This window comes from Mobula hypostoma, chromosome 18 (genome assembly GCF_963921235.1).
Source record: "Mobula hypostoma chromosome 18, sMobHyp1.1, whole genome shotgun sequence".
Classification (NCBI taxonomy): Eukaryota; Metazoa; Chordata; class Chondrichthyes; order Myliobatiformes; family Myliobatidae; genus Mobula; species Mobula hypostoma.
Genome location: NC_086114.1, coordinates 11,941,030 through 11,958,688, shown reverse-complemented (window position 1 = coordinate 11,958,688; position 17,659 = coordinate 11,941,030). Strand labels below are relative to the sequence as shown.

Sequence of the window (17,659 nt, the reverse complement as noted above, 5' to 3'; positions counted from 1 at the left end):
GTCATGAGGTAATGTTGCAACTCTATAAAACTCTGGTTAGACAACACTTGGAGTATTGTAAACACAAGAGATTCTGCAGATGCTGAACATCTTGGGCAACAAGATTGAATGGCGGTGCAGACTCGATGGGCCAAATGGCCTACTTCTGTTCCTATATCTTATGGTTTTATGGTCCAACACACACAAAATGTTAAGGGAACTCAGCAGGTCAGGCAGCACCTGTGGAAATTAATAAACAGTCAACATTTCAAGCCAAGACTGTTCTTCAGGCCACATTATTGAGTCCTGGTGAAGAACTCGGCCTGAAATGTCAGTGGTTTATTTCCACTTTGAGTATTGTCTTCAGTTCTGGTTGGTCCATTATAGGAAGGAGGCAGAAGCTTCAGAGAGGCTGCAAAGGAAATTTACCAGGATTGGAGAGCACGTTTTATGAGGATAGGTTGAGGACTTACTTAAACCCATCACCTCTACTGCGGCACAGGCCGCCAACAGCAGCTCGCTAAAGTCCTCTGGGCCAGTCCTTCAAGTTGTCTTTGGGTGTAGTCCATCTCCTTGATGTATCCTCCACCTCCCAGGGATGAGGTCTTTGAAGCTTCTGTTGGCATTCCTGTAGCTCTGGGTTTTTATGGGATGGGGTTGCTAGCCCCGTGTCCAACCCTCCTCCTTTCGCAGCCGGGCCTGGGACCATCCATGGTGGAGTTAAAGGTCGCCGAGCATTCTGATAAATCTCCTCCACCCCACTTTAAAGGTTCCCACATCCTTCCTATAATGAGGTGGCCAGAATGAAGCGCAATACACTGAGTGAGACCTGAAATTTTACCTCACCCGTGAGTTAGCAGGTTTGGGTTTATGCAACTCCTATCCCATGGGAAGTTTAAGGATGTCCAGCCATGATGCAGCGAGGGAAAAGCTGTTGTTGAAACAACATGAGGGACTCTTTAGATGCTGAAAATCCAGACACAGACACACACACAGACACAAACACACACACACACACACACACACACACACACACACACACACACACACAATTGTTTTCTTTTTAAGCAGTGGTGAATTGAAATCATGCTTAGTCATGTTAATGTGGCATGACTTCCATGCGCTTTCAGATATTGTTTTGATGTACACTCAATGGCCACTTTTTTAGGTACACCTGTACACCTGCTCTTTAATATCTAATCAGCCAATCATGCGGCAGCAACTCAATGTATACAAGCATGCAGACATGGTCAAGAGGTTCAGTTATTGTTCAGACCAAACTTCAGAATGGGAAAGAAACGTGATCTAAGTGGCTTTGACTGTGGAATGATTGTTGGTGCCAGACGAGGTGGTTTGAGTATTTCCGAAATTGCTGATTTCTGGGATTTTCATGCACAACTGTCTCCAGAGTTTTCAGAGAGTGGTGTGGAAAAACAAAAAGCATCCAGTCAGCAACAGTTCTGTGGTCAGAAATGCCTTGTTAATGAGAGAGGTCAGAGGAGTGTGGTCAGACCAGTTCAAGCTGACTGTAACTCAAATAACCACGTGTTACAACAGTGTTGTGCTGATGAACACCTCTGAATGCACAACATGTCAAACCTTGAAGCAGGTGGGCTACAGTGACAGAAGACCATAAATATACAGAAATACACTGAATTGATTCTTTATTAGGTAAAGGAGGCATCTACAAACGTTTGTAATAAAGTGGCCACTGTGTGTAGATAAAAGTTAAAATGTATCATTGGAATTTCATTGGTACTCAGAATTCTGCTATTAAATTTTAAATTGTTTTCGCCAAAGTGACTGGAACTAATTACTTAACATTCTGAACTATTTTGCATTGCAAATGTAGCATTTGGTACTAAAGCAATGTTAATTATCCAGAGATAACTATAACTGGAAGATTTTATTTTGATTCCAAGTGCTAAGATTTCATTCTTATTTGATAATTTATGTAAAAAATATCCTTGTGCATTCTTTATGATGAGACATGATTTTAATTATTAACAGTTCAATAAGTGAAGGCTTGAAATTATTAACGATAATGCCCTTTACAAGTAGTGCGGGCCTCGTTGTTATGGCAATTCACAGTTGCTAAGGGAACATTTTCCTCTAACTCCATTGGCTGGTTACTGCCTGTCTGTTGGCTCAGGAGGATATTTGATTGGACAAAGCCTGGAGAAGCTCACCCACCATCTGTAAGGTAAACATGAGGAGTTAATGGGACATTCTTCACCTTCCTCGATGAGTGTAGCTCCAACGGTCAAGAAGCTCTCCACCTAGGACAAAGCAGCTCACCTGACCCATCAAATACCCTGAAGATTCCTTCTACCATTTGTATGCAGAACGTCTACAATGGACATCATTTGCAAAGTTCACCACAGTTACCCCTCCTTGGCACTTCCCAACCTATGACCTCTCAACTCCAAGAAGCACGGCAGCAGGCGTTTGGGAACGCTACCACCTGTGGGTTCTCCTCCAAACTGCACACAATCTACAGAAATCATGGGGTTGGTTTTGGTGACAGAGAGAGGAGTTGGGAGTCACGATAGTATTTAGGGACAGGGATGTGGAGGAGTTAGAGGTCATGCATCTGATCCGTGCTCTACATTCAAAGTCCAGCGACGTGGATGGGTAACAAAGAACATCCGGGTTTGAGGTCTCTGCTCTCCATTTGAAGCTTAGCGATGTGGACTGGTGACACAGGACATCCATGGATGCTGGACTGTCCCAGGCCAGTGTGTCCCGGGATTGGTCGTCCTTACAGGAGGCACAAGAGCCAGTCACTCAGCAGGCCTGGAGTTTGGTGTCCCATCACCGGCTAGACTGGGGGTCGATTCTGAAGATTGAAGCCCAAAGTTCCATTGGAAGTCGAAAGCCCGATGGCTGAAGCCTGGTGATTAGAGACGTGCCCTGGAGATGGAAGGTGGATAGGTGGGCGGGAGGAACTAGGTTTGTTTCGATGTGCTCTGTGTTGTTCAGCCAACCATTGTGGGCACACTATGTTGGTGTCTGAATGTGAGGTGACGCTTGCAGCCTGCTCCCCACCACCCCCCAGCACCTTCTTGGGTGTTAACACAAATGATGGATGTCACTCTGTGTTTCCATATACGAGAGATAAGTACAGTAAATGAACTTGAATCAACTTTTGAAATAGATGTAGGAAAGAGTACAAAAGGTTTGGAGTGATATCGCAGGGAAATGGGACTAGCTCAGGAAGACTCAGTGGGGAGTTCTGATGCAGTGTTTCTGCCTGAATAAGGGTTATCATATGAGGAATGTTTGATGGCTCTGGGCCTGTACTCGCTGGCATTTAGAAGGATGAGGAGGGATCTTATTGAAACCTTTCAAATGTTGAAAGGCCTAGACAGAGTATACTGTATGTGGAAAGGGTGTTTCCCATGGTGGGGGAGTCTAGGACAAGAGGGAACAGCCTCAGGATAGAGGAGCGTCCATTTAAAACAGAGATCCGGAGAAATTTCTTTAGCTAGAGGGTGGTGAATTTGTGGAATTTATTACCAGAAGCAGCTACGGAAGCCAGGTCTTTGGGTGTATTGAAGGCAGAGGTTTATAGGTTCTTGATTGGACACAGCATCAATGGTTACAGGAAGAAGGCCGGGGAGTGGGGCTGAGAGAAGGATCAGCCAAGATTGAATGGTGGAGCAGACTTGATGGGCCAAATGGCCTAATTCTGCTCCTATGTCTTATGGAGTCGTCAACAGTTCCTTCCCTTGTCCGGATTCTGCCCGACCCACTGAGCAGATTGTTCACAGCTCAAGAAGACACTTGGTCAGCATAGATGAGTTGGGCTGAAGGTCCTGTGATAAATAAATCTGAATCAGAGATCCTGACTTGGGAAAATAGATCGCCAATCCTCAGTCCAGACCACCGGAGTGACTCACCTTCACTCTCACTCTGACCTCATTCATCATGGTCCTGCATAGCACCATCAAAGTCCAACATAAACCTAAGGAACAACACGCCTCATGCAACGTCAGAACGAATACTCAACTTCAAACAAGAGAAAATCTGCAGATGCTGGAAATCCAAGTAACACACACAAAAACCGCAGGAACTCAGCCGGCATTTATTGCAAAAAGTCTTGGCTTGTAACTTTGACTGTACCTTTTTCCATAGATGCTGCCTGGCCTGCTAAGTTCCTCAAACATTTAGTGTCTGTTGCTTTAACGTTCAACTTAACAGTTTCAGATAAATACCTATTCTTTTCTTTCTTTCTTTCTTTTTAAATCTTTTTATTGAGTAAGTATACAAAAAAGGTAAGCCATATAAACATTAATACAATGTTAAAGTATAATAAAATTCCAAAAGATAACAATACCAAAAAGAAAATACTACAAACAATGTAATTTAAGCATAAGAAACCAAAATAACATAATAGTATACTAGATTTTATATATATCAATGGAAAAAAAGAAAAAAAAACCCCAAAAAAAAACCCACCGTGCAACTAACTAAAAGCAAAGCAAAGCAATGGGCTAACTTGAAACCAAACAGAGTTAAACTTAAAATCACGTCCTCAATCCCGATATTCTTTTCTTGTAATGCACATTTAAGATTCAAGATTGTTTATGTCATTCTTCGGTAAAGGAGACCAAAAATGATTATTATTCCAGATCTGAAGCAGCATAAAATTACTTGATGAGCATAAAGAACACAAAAAAAGAAACACAGTAAGATTAGCTCACATACATAGACTGATTGTATGTACATAGCGTGACACGAGAGACTGGACTGTCTGTACAGAAGGCGACTCTGAGAGGAAATGAGAAAGTAACGGTGGTGTGTGGTAGCTGTGTGGTGTGTTAATGGGTGGAGATGTTGATCAACCTGATAGCTTGGGGGAGGTCACCTGGTACAATCTAGTGGACCTGATGTGGTTGCTCCGCAGTCTCTTCAGCACATGAGTGTAAAGGAAATCAAAATGATTATTATGCATGGTCAAGAACACAATTTAAAAAAAAATTGACAACACAAATATAGATATAAAAGCAATCTTATAAAGCACAATGTACAAGTAACTGTTTTATACATAGACAGATTGTATGTACATAAAGTGACACTAGGTGATGTGTATGCAGTGGTGTGGGGGTGGTGAGGGTGTGTTAATGGGTGGAGGTGTTGATTAGCCTGATGGCTTGGGGGGGGGGGAGTAACTGTTTTTACATCTGGTGGTCCTGGTGTGGATGCTACATAGCCTCCTCCCTGATGGGAACGGGACAAACAGTCCATGAGCAGGGTGGGTGTGATCTTTCATGATGTTGCTGGTCCTTTTCTGGCATCTTTTTGTACATATTCCCTAATCTGTGATTGCGTCTGTGGTGAGGAAGGCAAATGTGATGTTGGCATTCATTTCAAGAGGACTTGAATATAAAAGCAGGACGTAATGTTAAGGTGAGGTCTCACTTGGTGCATTGTGAAGTTTTGGGCCCTTTATCTTTGAGAGGATGTGCTGAAACTGCAGAAGGTTCAAAGGAAATTCACAAAAATGATTCCAGGACAAAAACATTTTTATCATTTCTTTAATGAATACATTACTGAATGACAATAAAAGGGGACTGTGTGTCCTCATAATCATATCGTATAGGATTCAATAGCTTGTTGTATGAAGTGCGTTTGATGGCTCTGGGACTGTAGTCGCTAGAATTCAGAAAAATGAGTGGTGACCTCATTGACACCTACCAAATGGTTAAAGGCCTTTACAGAGTGGATGCGGAGATGGTGTTCCCTATTATGGGAGAGTCTAAGACCAGAGGGGGCGGTCTCAGAGCAGAGGTGAGTTCCTTTGGGAATGGAGATGAGGAATTTCTTTAGCCAGAGAGTAGTGAATCTGTGGAATTCTTTGCCACAGGCAACTGTGAAGACCAAGTCTTCATATATATATATAGATTAGATTATGAGGACACTCAATCCTCGTTTATTGTCATTTAGAAATGCATGCATTAAAAATGATACAATGTTCCTCCAGAATGATATCACAAGAAACACAGGACAAACCAAGACTAAAACTGACAAAACCACATAATTATAACATATAGTTACAACAGTGCAAAGCAATACTGTAATTTGATAAAGAGCAGACCATGGGCACGGTAAATAAAGTCTCAAAGCCCCGATAGCCTCATCATCTCATGCAGACAGTCGAAGAGAGAAACTCTTCCTGCCATGAACCTCCAAGCGCTGCAAACTTGCCGATGCAGCACCATTGGAAGCACCCAACTGCGGCGGACTCTGACTTCGAGCCTCCGACCAGCCCCTCCGACACAACCTCTTCGAGCACCATCCTCTGCTGAGCGCTTCAACCCCACCCCGGCCGCTGAGCAACAAGCAAAGCCGAGGATTCGGGGCCTTCCCCTCTGGAGATTCTGGACCACACAATAGCAGCAGCAGCGAAGCAGGCATTTCAAAAGTTTCACCAGATGTTCCTCCGTGCTCTCACGTCCGTCTCCATCAAATCAGGATTGTGCACGGCACCCTACTTGACAAATAACAGACATCACCACCGGAGTGACCATTGCGTGCTGCGTCGCGCCGCCATCTTCTGCTCCCACTACAATCCAGTTACCCTGCTGCCTAACAACACTGCTGAATGCTATTTAAGGCAGAGGTTGATAGGTTCTTGATTGGTCAGGGCATGAAGGGGTCTTGGGGGTGTTGGGGCAGGAGATTGGGGCTGAGAGAAAAATTGGATCCGCCATGATGAAATGGCAGAGCAGACTCGGTGGGCAAATGGCCTAATTCTGCTCCTGTGATCTTGTATGTCCTTGATGGTAGGTTAGGCTGGTGCCAGTGAGGTGTTGGACAGTTTTAACTACCTGTTGTAAACCCCTCCTGTGTGCCGCAGTGCAGTTTCCATACCACACAGAGAGATGCAGAAGGTTAGGATGCTCTCTACTGTGCATCTGCAGGAGGTCGTGAGTAATGGTGAGCACAGACCGGCTCTCTTCAGCCTTCTCAGAAAGTAGAGGTGTTGATGAACCTTATTGATTGTGGTTTGGGGACCATGAGAGGCTGCAATCCCAGAGGTTTGAAACTGCTTGCAGTTTCCATTGCTGTGCTGCCGATTTGAAGAGGGATGTGGCTGATGTGGGGTTGGCTTTCTGCTTGCTCCTGATCTCCCTTCTCCGTACACCTCCTCCACCCTTTTCATGAATAAACTTTATTAGTCAACACCAGGGCTTTTGCCCCTTGACCTCTCCTGTCATCTTCCTATTAGAAACCTTCAGTTTTGTTCTCCTTTTGCCTCCCTGTTTTTCTGCTTTTGCTGTTGTTGTGTTGGCAATTGGTGTGTTCTGCTTTGATGTGTTCTGTGTTGTTCTGCCCCGCTTTGTGGGCATGCTATGTTGGTGTCGTAAAGTGCGCTGACACTTACGGGCTGCCATTGTTGTGTTGGTTGTTAACACAACTGAAGCATTTTAATGTACGATTCAATGTACACATGGTAAATAGATCTGAATCTAAATCTTCTTGCTTTGTGTCTTCAAGCATTTTATTTCCAACATATCTGAGCCCAGATGCAAGATCTTCAACCTGAAACATTAACTGTGTTCCTATCTCAAACAAGAGAATATCTACAGATGCTGGAAACTCAAGCAACACACACAAAATGCTGGAGGAGCTCAGCAGGCCAGGCAGCATCTATGGAAAAAGAATACGGTCGACGTTTCGGGCCAAGACCCTTCATTAGAACTGGAGAAAAAAGAAGAGAAGTTGGAGTAAGAAGGTGGGGGGAGGGGGAGAAAGAAATACAAGGTAGTAGGTGAATCTGGGAGGAGGGAGCGGGGTGGAGTAAAGAGCTGGGAAGTCGATTGCTAAAAGAGATGGGGGGGGAACTGATTGGAGAGGACAGAGAGCCAAGGAAGAAAGGCAAGGGGGATGAGTATGAGAGGAAGGTGATGGGCAGGTAAGGAGGAATGGGAATGGTGAGGGGGTGGTTGGGGGCATTACTGGAACTATGAGAAATCAGTGTTCATGCTATCAGATGGAATACAAGGTGTTGTTCCTCCAACCTGAGTGTGGCCTCAATGCGGCAGTGGAAGAGGCCATGGACTGACATGCCAGAACGGGAATGGGAAGTGGAATTAAAATGGGTGGCCACTGGGAGATCCTGCTTTTTCTGTCGGAGGGAGTCAGCAAAGTGGTCTCTTCAGTCTCAGTCGGGTGTCGCCGATATACAGGAGGCCACACCACAAGTCCTGCATACAGTAGATGACCCCAACGGACTGACAGGTGAAGTGTCATGGGATCCCACCACCAAGCACATCCTTTCCCTCCTCTCCCCCCACTTTCTGCTTTCCACAGGGATCGCTCCCTACACAACTCCTTTGTCCATTGGTCCCTCCTCACTGATCTTCCTCCTGGCACTTACCCTTGCAAGCAAAACACAAGCTACGCCTGCCCCTACATCTCCTCCCTCACTACCATTCAGGGCCCCAAACAGTCTTTCCAGCTGAGGCGACATTCCACCTGTGACTCTGTTGGGGTCATCTACTGTATCTGGTGCTATAGGTGTGGCCTCACGTAGAGACCTGATGTAAATTGGGAGACTGCTTCGCCGAGCACCTATGCTCCATCCGCCAGAAAGAACGGGATCTCCCAGTGGCCACCCATTTTAACTGCACTTCCCATTCCCATTCTGATATGTCAGTCCACGGCCTCCTCTATTGTCACGATGAGGCCACATTCAGGTTGGAGGAGCAACACCTTATAATCCATCTGGGTAGCCTCCAACCTGATGGCAAGAACATTAATTTCTCGAACTTCTGGTAATACCTCTCCCCTCACCATTCCCCATTCCTTTTCCCTCTCTCACCTTATCTTCTTATCTCCCTCTGGTGCTCCTCCCCTTTTCCCTTTCTTTCATGGCTCTCTGTCCTCTCCTATCAGATTCTCCCTTCTCCATCTCGTTCTCCAATTGGCTTCCCAGCTCTTCACTTCACCCAGTCCCTCCTCCCAGTTTCACCTATCACCTACGACCTTGTATTTTTCCTCCCCTCCCCCATCTTCTTACTTTCATTTTTTTTAATCTCCAGTCCTGATGAAGGGTCTCGGCCCGAAACATCGACCATTTACTCTTTTCCATAGATGCTGCCTGGCCTGCTGAGTTCCTCCAGCATTTTGTGTGGGGTGCTGGGTTTCTACCTCTACAGATGCCGTCAGACTCGCTGAGTGTTTCTAGTCGCTCTTATTTCAACCACTCTCTGGTTTAATGTACTTTACGCTTCTCAATTTGTAGCAGTATCCTGGAGATAAGGAGTCTTCTCATTGGAGCGAGTGGCTAGTGTGAATGGTATTTGGACCTACCAACTCTCAGTTTGTGCAATGGAATTCTGTGAGCCTGTGGAGATTTGGACTGGCTCCAGATGTGAAATAGAGCATCTGGATTGTCTCAAAAACCCAAATGGATCCATCAATGATGTCCTTCTGAGAAAGGAATCTGCCCAGGACTCTTGACCGTATATGCAATATAGAATATTCTCCTGAACTGCCAATTAACTGTTATCCAGAATTATTGCTGTCAAACCTGAAACACTGCTGCTGCTGTTCCGTAGGGACAGGTTACTAAACGAAGTCTGAACAGGTGTGAGCCATTTGGCCATCGGAACTATTCCACCATTGAACACAATTGTCCACCTCAGCGTAGGCTGAGTGGATCTTCATCTATGAAACTTCTGCCATCAATTTAGTAAAAATTTGCTGGATTTGCTCTTGGCAACATGTCCTCCCTCAGGTAGAGACCGAAATGGCTCACTGAACGCCAGCCAGGGTCTCGCTAGGACTTTGTATAGCTGCAGCAAGGTGTTCAGACTTCTGTATTCGAATCCTCTTGCAATGACGGCCGATGTACGTTCCTCGCTGCACCTGGGTGCTAGCCTTCAGTGACTGGTGCACAGGGAGACCCAGGCATAGTTGCACCTCCCTTTTTCCCTGGCCGGTCGCCATTCAGCTACTAAGTTGTCTTTGTTTTTTAATGAACCAGAATGGTATAGGAGCCTGAAGCTGCACACTCAAAGTTGGTATTTTTTAATATATATAAAATAAATTGTTTTATATAAGACTATAGGATATAGGAGCAGAATTAGGCCATTTGGCCCATCAAGTCTGCTATGCCATTCCAACATGGCTGATCCATTTTCCCTCCCAGCCCCAATCTCCTGCCTTCTCCCCGTATCCCTTCATGCCCTGACCAATCAAGAATATATCAAGCTCTGCCTTAAATATACCCAATGACTTGGCCTCCAGAGCCATTCATGACAACAAATTCCACAGATTCACCACACTCTGGCGAAAGAAATTCCTCCTCATCTCTGTTCTATTCTGAGGCTGTGTCCTCTGGTCCTAGACTCCCCCACCACAGGAAGCATCCTCTCCACATCCACTCCATCTATATTTCTTATTGTGAACTTACAGTAACTTTTTCACTATCTTGCTTTCATTTGTACAATTCATTAATTGCTTGTATATTTCTTATTGTAATATAAGAAGTAATAAATGTGTTACGTCTTACACTACTGCTGCTGTAAAACAACAAGTTTCATGACCAATCTCAGTGACTAGATAGGGTGGACGTGGAGAGGATTTTTCCTATGGTGGGGGTATCCAGAACTAGAGGGCACAGCCTCAAAACTGAGGGGTGACCTTTTAGTTCAGAGGTAGGGAGGATTTTTTTAACCAGAGAGTAGTAAGTCTGTGTAATGCTCTGCCACAGACTGCAGTGGAAGCCAAGTCCATGTGTATATTTAAGGCAGAAGTTGATCATTTCCTGACTGGTCAGGGCATCAAAGGAGATGACAAGAAGACAGGTGTATAGGGTTGAGTGGGATCTGGTATCAGCCATGATGGAATGGGGGAGCAGACTCGATGGGCTGAATGGTTGAATGGTTTAATTCTGCTCCGATGCCTTATGATCTTATAGTAAACCTGATTCTGATCATCTTCCATATATCCATATTTTGCAAAGTCAAAATTACCGCCTTGCTCCAGTCATCAAAAGGCGGCGTGTAGCGCAATGGTTAGTGTAACACAATGACAGTGTCAGCGATCGAGGTTCAATTCCCACCACTGTCTGTAAGGAGATTGTGTCAATGGAAATCAAGGAAATCAATTGGCCCTTAGCAGGGCCAACAGGAAAATCAGGAAACCTAATAATGAGGAAGAACCCATCGCTACCGACTGTCTTCCCTATATTTCCTGAAGAAATACTGGATAAATACCATCCCGTCACAAACCCGTAAGAAAGCTCAAACCCTAGCTTATGTGGGTCAAAGATGACCTGGGACTGGGGACGGCTGGTGTTTACAGGATTCCTGTGAATGTGGAGCAGTGTATATTGGCCAGACGGGGTACACAGTGGAAACCCACATCAAGGAGGACAGGAGGTGTATCCATTTGGGTTACCCGGAGAAATTGGTGGTCGCAGAACATTACATTTGCGATTGACTTCGACGGCACAAAACTACTATGCCATGCCAATGGCTTTGGGGACCGCCTGGTGAAGGAAGCTATTGAAACAAAACTAGAGAATAAGAATTTTAACAAAGATGAAGGTCTCACTCTAAGTAAGAACTGGAACTTCATTGTAAACAAGATGGGACAGAGGAAACCTGATTGGTTGTGGACTAACCAATCAGGAGGGACAGACGATGGGGGTGTATTACCACCGGACTAGACATGCCCAGGCATCATCCCTGATGAAGACAGCAGAGTTTGTCATCGAAATGTCTGTTAAAATCGATACCTGTACCAGGCTGGAAGCCTGAGACAAGTTTACTCGTCCTAATCTTTAAAAATCTTGAATCAAAATATTCAGATGCTGGTCCTGGGCATGAGAGGACATAGCAAATATGTTATCACAATTGGATGAATTTGCAGGGTTTTTGTATTAGAAGTGTAAAAGAATTTATCACCTTTAATTCTTAATGTTTCACAGTGCTGCAGTTTCTTAGTAAGTAACTGACAAGGAAACCATCTATCCCCAACATAGCAGATCTCACTGATTCAATGTACACCCCACATATGCTCTTTAACCAGCTCTCTTTTGTGAGAATCAGATTTAACATCACTGGCATATGTTGTGAAATCTGTTGTTTGCTGCAGCAGTGCATTGCAATACATAAAAAATACTGTAAGTAATATATTTAAAAAAACAAATTAGTGCAGAAAGGGAACAAAAAGTGAGATAGTGTGCATGGGTTCAGGGTTCATTCAGAAATCTGATGGTGGAGGGGAAAGTGTTGAGTGTGGATCTTCGGACTCCTGTATCTCTTCCCTGATGGTGGTAAAGAGAGGAGGGCGTGTCCTGGATGGTGAAGGTCCTTAATGACGAATGCCACCTTCTTGAAGTATCACCTTTCGAGGATGTCCTCTTTGGTGGGGAGGCCAGTGCTCAGGATGGAGCTGTCTGAGTCGACTGACGCTGCAGATGCCGCCAGTCTGAAATAAAAGCTGAAAATCCCTGCAAAGCTTAATGGGCCATGGCTGTTGAGAGAGAGGGACCATTTTTGTCCAAATTATTATTGTAGTGATTGGTTGTAGGATTGAGGGTCATGGGGAAGAACAAGCAAAATGTAAGTTAACAGTAAAAGGGAACTGACTCAGCAAACTATGAACACACTTTGAAGGGTTCTCTGACTCTTGTTCTCAGTATTATCTATCTAATTGTCATTTTTCTATCATCTGTGCAATTTGTCTTTTGCACATTGGCTGTTTGTCAGTCTTTGTGTGTAGTTTTTCAATATTCTATTGTTTTTCTCTGTTCTACTATGCATGCCTGCAAGAAAATGAATCTCTTGGTAGTATATAGTAACGTATATGTACTTTGATAATAAATTTACTTTGATTATGACTTTGAAAAAGATGTGGTGGTGGTACAAGTTCACGAAGCATGAACAGTAACGGCCTTTTCGAATGATCCTGTGAAAGATCATTTTTATTTAGCCAAGTGCAAAGATTGTCCGAATGAACTTGCACGCTGTTCTGACGCAGGGTCTCGACCCAAAACGTTGACCATTCCTTTGCCTCGACAGATGCTGCCTGACCCACTGAGCTCTTCCAGTGGTTTATATTTTATCGCATTCTTCCTCTAGTACAGTGGTTTGTTAATGCTTTTGTGTGGGTCAGTGCCGAGTCATCTGCACTGCAGTTTGGTAGAAATGTCTTGAGCTAGTTTCAGGATCAGCAGATATTAACCTGGTGTGCAGCCAGCAGCACAGAACTGCAGTGGCCAATGGTCAGGAAGGTTTATTTTTAATCCCATGTCTTCCTTGAAGCATATTGTGAATTGCTTTATTATTATTTGTTTATTAGCTAGAGGTGATGCTGGAAATAGATTTTCCATCCCTTTGAACAACTTGGGCCAATGTTTAGTGTAAAGCTATTTCAGAGCCAGCAACTCAGGTTTACTTCCTGCCGCTGCCTGTAAGGAGTTCGTACGTTCTCCCCGTGACCATGGTGGTTTCCTCCAGGTGATCTGGTTTCCTCCCACATTCCAAAGACTGTGGGTTAATAGGTTAATTGGTCATGTGGGTGTAATTGCAAGGCATGGGCTTGTTGGGCCAGAAGGGCCTGTTACCTTGCTGTATCTCTTCCAAAAAAAAATTTTTTAAAGTAAAATGTTCAGGAGTAATCCATGATTGCTAATTCTTTGAGGCTGTCCAGTGTCACCTGGAAAGGCAAAAACTGCTGGACAGTACAGTTCGAAGCCTGGGGTATCATGAATCAATGGAATTCATTCTAGTTGTGTTAGCCCCATGTCAGCAGCATTCGTAACTGATGTCCCAGTGAAGGGTCTTGGCCTATTTATTCCTTTCCATAGATGCTGCCCCGTCTTGCTGAGTTCCTCCAGCATTTTTTGTGTGTTAGTCTGGATTTCCAGTGTCTGCAGAAAGTTAGTGGCAGAATGGGCTAGCTCTGTGACCTGGCAGTGACTTGATGGGCTGTATGGTCCCTTTCCGTGTGGTAAGGAAATATGGAACATAATACCAACTGTACAGAGTAGGCACTGATCTGTAAGTTTCACTCATACCCAGTCCACACCATTCGAATGAATCTCTTAACTAGAACACATCAAGTATTGATTAGCTGAATTCAATCTCTGTATGAGGTGGTGTTTCTATAAAGATCAGCTTTATTTGTCACACGTACATCAAAACGTGTGTTGTTTTGAGTCGTTGACCAACACAGTCCGGGGATGTACTGGAAGCAACCCACAAGTGACATTATGCTTTCGGCGCCAACGTGGCGTGCCCACAACTCACTAACACGACCCCATATTCCTCCGGGGAGAAAACCAGAGGAAGCACGTGCGATAACGGGGAGACCGTACAAACTCCTTGCAGACAGTGGTGGGAAATGAACCTTGATCAGCGGTCACTGCTGCTGCAAAGTATTACACTGAGCATTGCACCACTGTGCTGCCCGAGTAAGGTCTATAAATTCCGTTTTAACCTGGAAATCTGTTCCGATTCAGATGTATTCATGGAAACATGCAGTGAAATGCATTGCTTGTGTTTATTTGGTCATTTGGAGTATGCAGGCTTCTCCTTCGCATGTTCTACCAGTCTGTTGTCGCCAGTACAATCTTCTATGCAGTGGTGTGCTGGGGCAATGGCATCAACACGGGTGATGCCAACAGGTTCAATAAACTGATTAGAAAGGCTGGCTCTGTTATGGACATCAAACTGGTCACGCTGAAGGCTGTGGTAGAACAAAGGACCCTGCGGAAAATCCCGGCAGCTTTGGATAATGTTTCTCACCCTGTGCATACCTCCTTGGCTGAACAGAGGAGCACTTTTAGTAATAGACTGAGACAACTGCACTGCTCCAAAGAGCACTGTATGAGGTCATTCTTACCCTCGAGTATTAGGCTTTATAATGAGTCAACCTTTAGCTGGGGAAGTGATGACCCCCTCCTGTTAGACTGTTTGTGGTAACTTAGTTTTTTATTCTTTCTACCTCTCTACTAATATTTATATCTGTGAACTTGTAATGCTACTGTGACACTGTAATTTCCTTTGGGATCAATGAAGTATCTATCTATCTATTATCCTGTTTTTATTGACTGTTATTAAAAATCACACCGGTTTTGTTTTTCAGAGAAAACTTATCAACAGAATATAGAACAACTAGACAAGATTAGACAAGAATGGGAACAAGAACACATCCAAACTTGTGAGGTACCTAAACACTCATCAAAGTATGTTCTGGGCTATTGGTATCATCTTGTTAGTGAGAATGTGCTCCCAGTCTCCTCAGAAAGTTCCTGGTGCCAATAATAACCAGTGAACCTAGTTAATAAATGATGTTAATAAATTCAGCAATTCAAGCCAAATTCCCAAACTCCACATTGATCCATTGCTGTGGATGCACGGTGCCTTGTAAAAATCTGGATAGTGCCCAGGAATGACAACTATTGATTGATTTTCTCCTTTCAGAGGTCATTTTGAATTTGAATCGTGGGTAGACTTCCATATCTATTGCAACTTATTAACTTATTGAATGAACTTGCACATGTCGGTGTGGGGGTAACTTCTAATAACTCATTGTGGTTGGCTTCTGAAGAGAAAGTTTAACTATTAATGGAATTGGATCATGGTTTTGAGATGTGATCATTGACCCAACTGAATTCATTAGCCCCACAGTTGAGAAAGCTCACCAGCACCTCCTCTCTCTCAGAAGGTGACAGAAATTTGGCACGTCCTCTTTGACTGTCACTCATTTTTATCAATGCACCACAGAGAGCATCCTATCAAGATGCATCATGGCTTGGTATGGTGACTGCACATCACGGCAACTAGCCTCCCTTCCATGGACTCTGTCCACTCTTCTCACTGTCCTAATAAAGTTGCCAAGACCCTACCCACTCCTCTCCCTTCCCCTATCAGGCAGAAGATACAAAAGCCTGGAAGCAGGTACCACTAGCTTCAAGGACAACTTCTACCCCACTCTTATAAGACTATTGAATGGTCCCCCAGTAATATAATTTGGACTCTTGTCCTTACAATCGACCCTTGTTATGATTTTCCACTTTATTATCCAGCTGCCCTGCACTTTTTCTGCAACTGTTAACGCCATTACAGTGCCAGTGATCTGGGATTAATTCCCGCTGCTGCCTGTAAGGAGTTTGTACGTTCTCCCCATGACCACGTGGGTTTCTCCAGGTTTCCACTCACATTCCAAAGACATCTGGGTCAAGGTTAGAAAGCTGTGGATTTTCTACGTTGGTGCTGGAAGCGTGACAACACTTGCGGGCTGCCCCCAGCACATCCTTGGACTGTGTTGGTTGTTGACGCAAAACACTTTTCACTGTATGTTTCAATGTACATGTGATAAATAAAGCTAGCCTTTTTATTCTTCTTTACAGAAAACCACCTCGCACTGAGAGATTGGATCCAACTAACCCATATTTGCTTTCTAGCTAAGAACAGTGTTGTCTGTAGAATTTGCAGAAGTTGTAGTGTCTGATCTGTACAGTTGATAATATAATCCACATTTCCTTACCACACTGAAGGAACCATTCAGCCCATCAAGTCTCTGACAGGTCACAGAGATATCCATTCCGCCACTTGTATCCTAACCTCTCTAGTTCCTTCAACTCTCACCCGAACCCAAGTTTTAATGTACATGTGACAAATAAAGCCAATCTATATCTCTTTAAATCTTAGTATCTCCCAACTCACCACGACACCAGCTGTCTTCTCAACCTTTGTCGGACCAGCTGTTTGCTGTGCCGGTGAAGTGCACCACCTGTAAGGGAGTTTTTGGACCCTTTTTGCACCATTGCCCCGTGAATCTCTTTGTGTAGGGACTCCTTGCAGCTGTGGTCTTCCACATTCATTTTCTTTTGTCTTCAGGCATTTCACCAGCAGGAGTGCGATCGCATCAACAACCTGAGGAACGTGTTGTGGGTTCACTGCAATCAGCTCTCGTTGCATTGTGTGAAAGACGATGAGGTATTTATTGCAGTTGTTGGTGAGGATGCTCTAACCCCGTGACATGGTTTCTTCAAGCCAATCTCTGAGAAAGATCTTTTCTCCCCCTTTGCTTTCCAAATCTACTACCTGACCTCACTTGTCCATTTTCTGTGCTTACTGTTAAGATAGGCCAAGTGATCAGTCTCTACAGTGACTATTATGTATATATTTCTAATATAACTCTGTAGATCCTGAGTTAGGTCTTCAGGATGATCCACAGCACCTGCTTGTTCAACTTATAGGCTATTCAGCCCATCCTCTTTGTACTGGCTCCTGGCAGCACAATCATCTAAAATAGAAGTTCATCTGGCCCATTCAGTTAGTACTGGATCCTGGCAGTCAAATCATCTCCAATAGAAGGCCATTTGGTCTATCCAGTTTGTACTGGCTCCTGGCAGCCCAATCCCATTCAATCCTTTTCTCTCATGGAGCAATCTCAAATGAGAAGATGAGGGGCTTTTCACTAAACCCCAAAGTGTTTTAGGAATCTCTTCTAGCAGAGTGTGTTGAATCTTTGGAACACTTTGCCCAAGGAAACAGTGGAGGCCGGATCACTTTACAGAGGAGATGGCGAAGGGGATTGAGGACTGTGGAGAACTGGCAGGGAGAGGCTTGCGGGGCCAAGTGGCCGACCCCGAGTCCTATTTTCTTGTATCCTATTCCCCACTCTTTCCCCCCAGCCCTCCAAATTA

At 44.4% G+C, this 17,659-nt stretch overlaps 1 protein-coding gene across 4 annotated transcripts in view; it reads left to right on the top strand.

Annotated features, from left to right (window-relative positions):
- LOC134358333 (proline-serine-threonine phosphatase-interacting protein 1-like) overlaps positions 1-17,659 on the top strand; it is a 116,402-nt gene that overhangs the window by 78,994 nt on the left and 19,749 nt on the right. For all 4 annotated transcript variants that reach the window (XM_063070452.1, XM_063070454.1, XM_063070451.1 and 1 more), the window contains exons 9-10: positions 15,091-15,170; positions 16,848-16,946. In XM_063070452.1, coding sequence (XP_062926522.1) covers positions 15,091-15,170; positions 16,848-16,946 — 179 coding nt within the window. The remainder of the gene's footprint in view (positions 1-15,090; positions 15,171-16,847; positions 16,947-17,659) is intronic.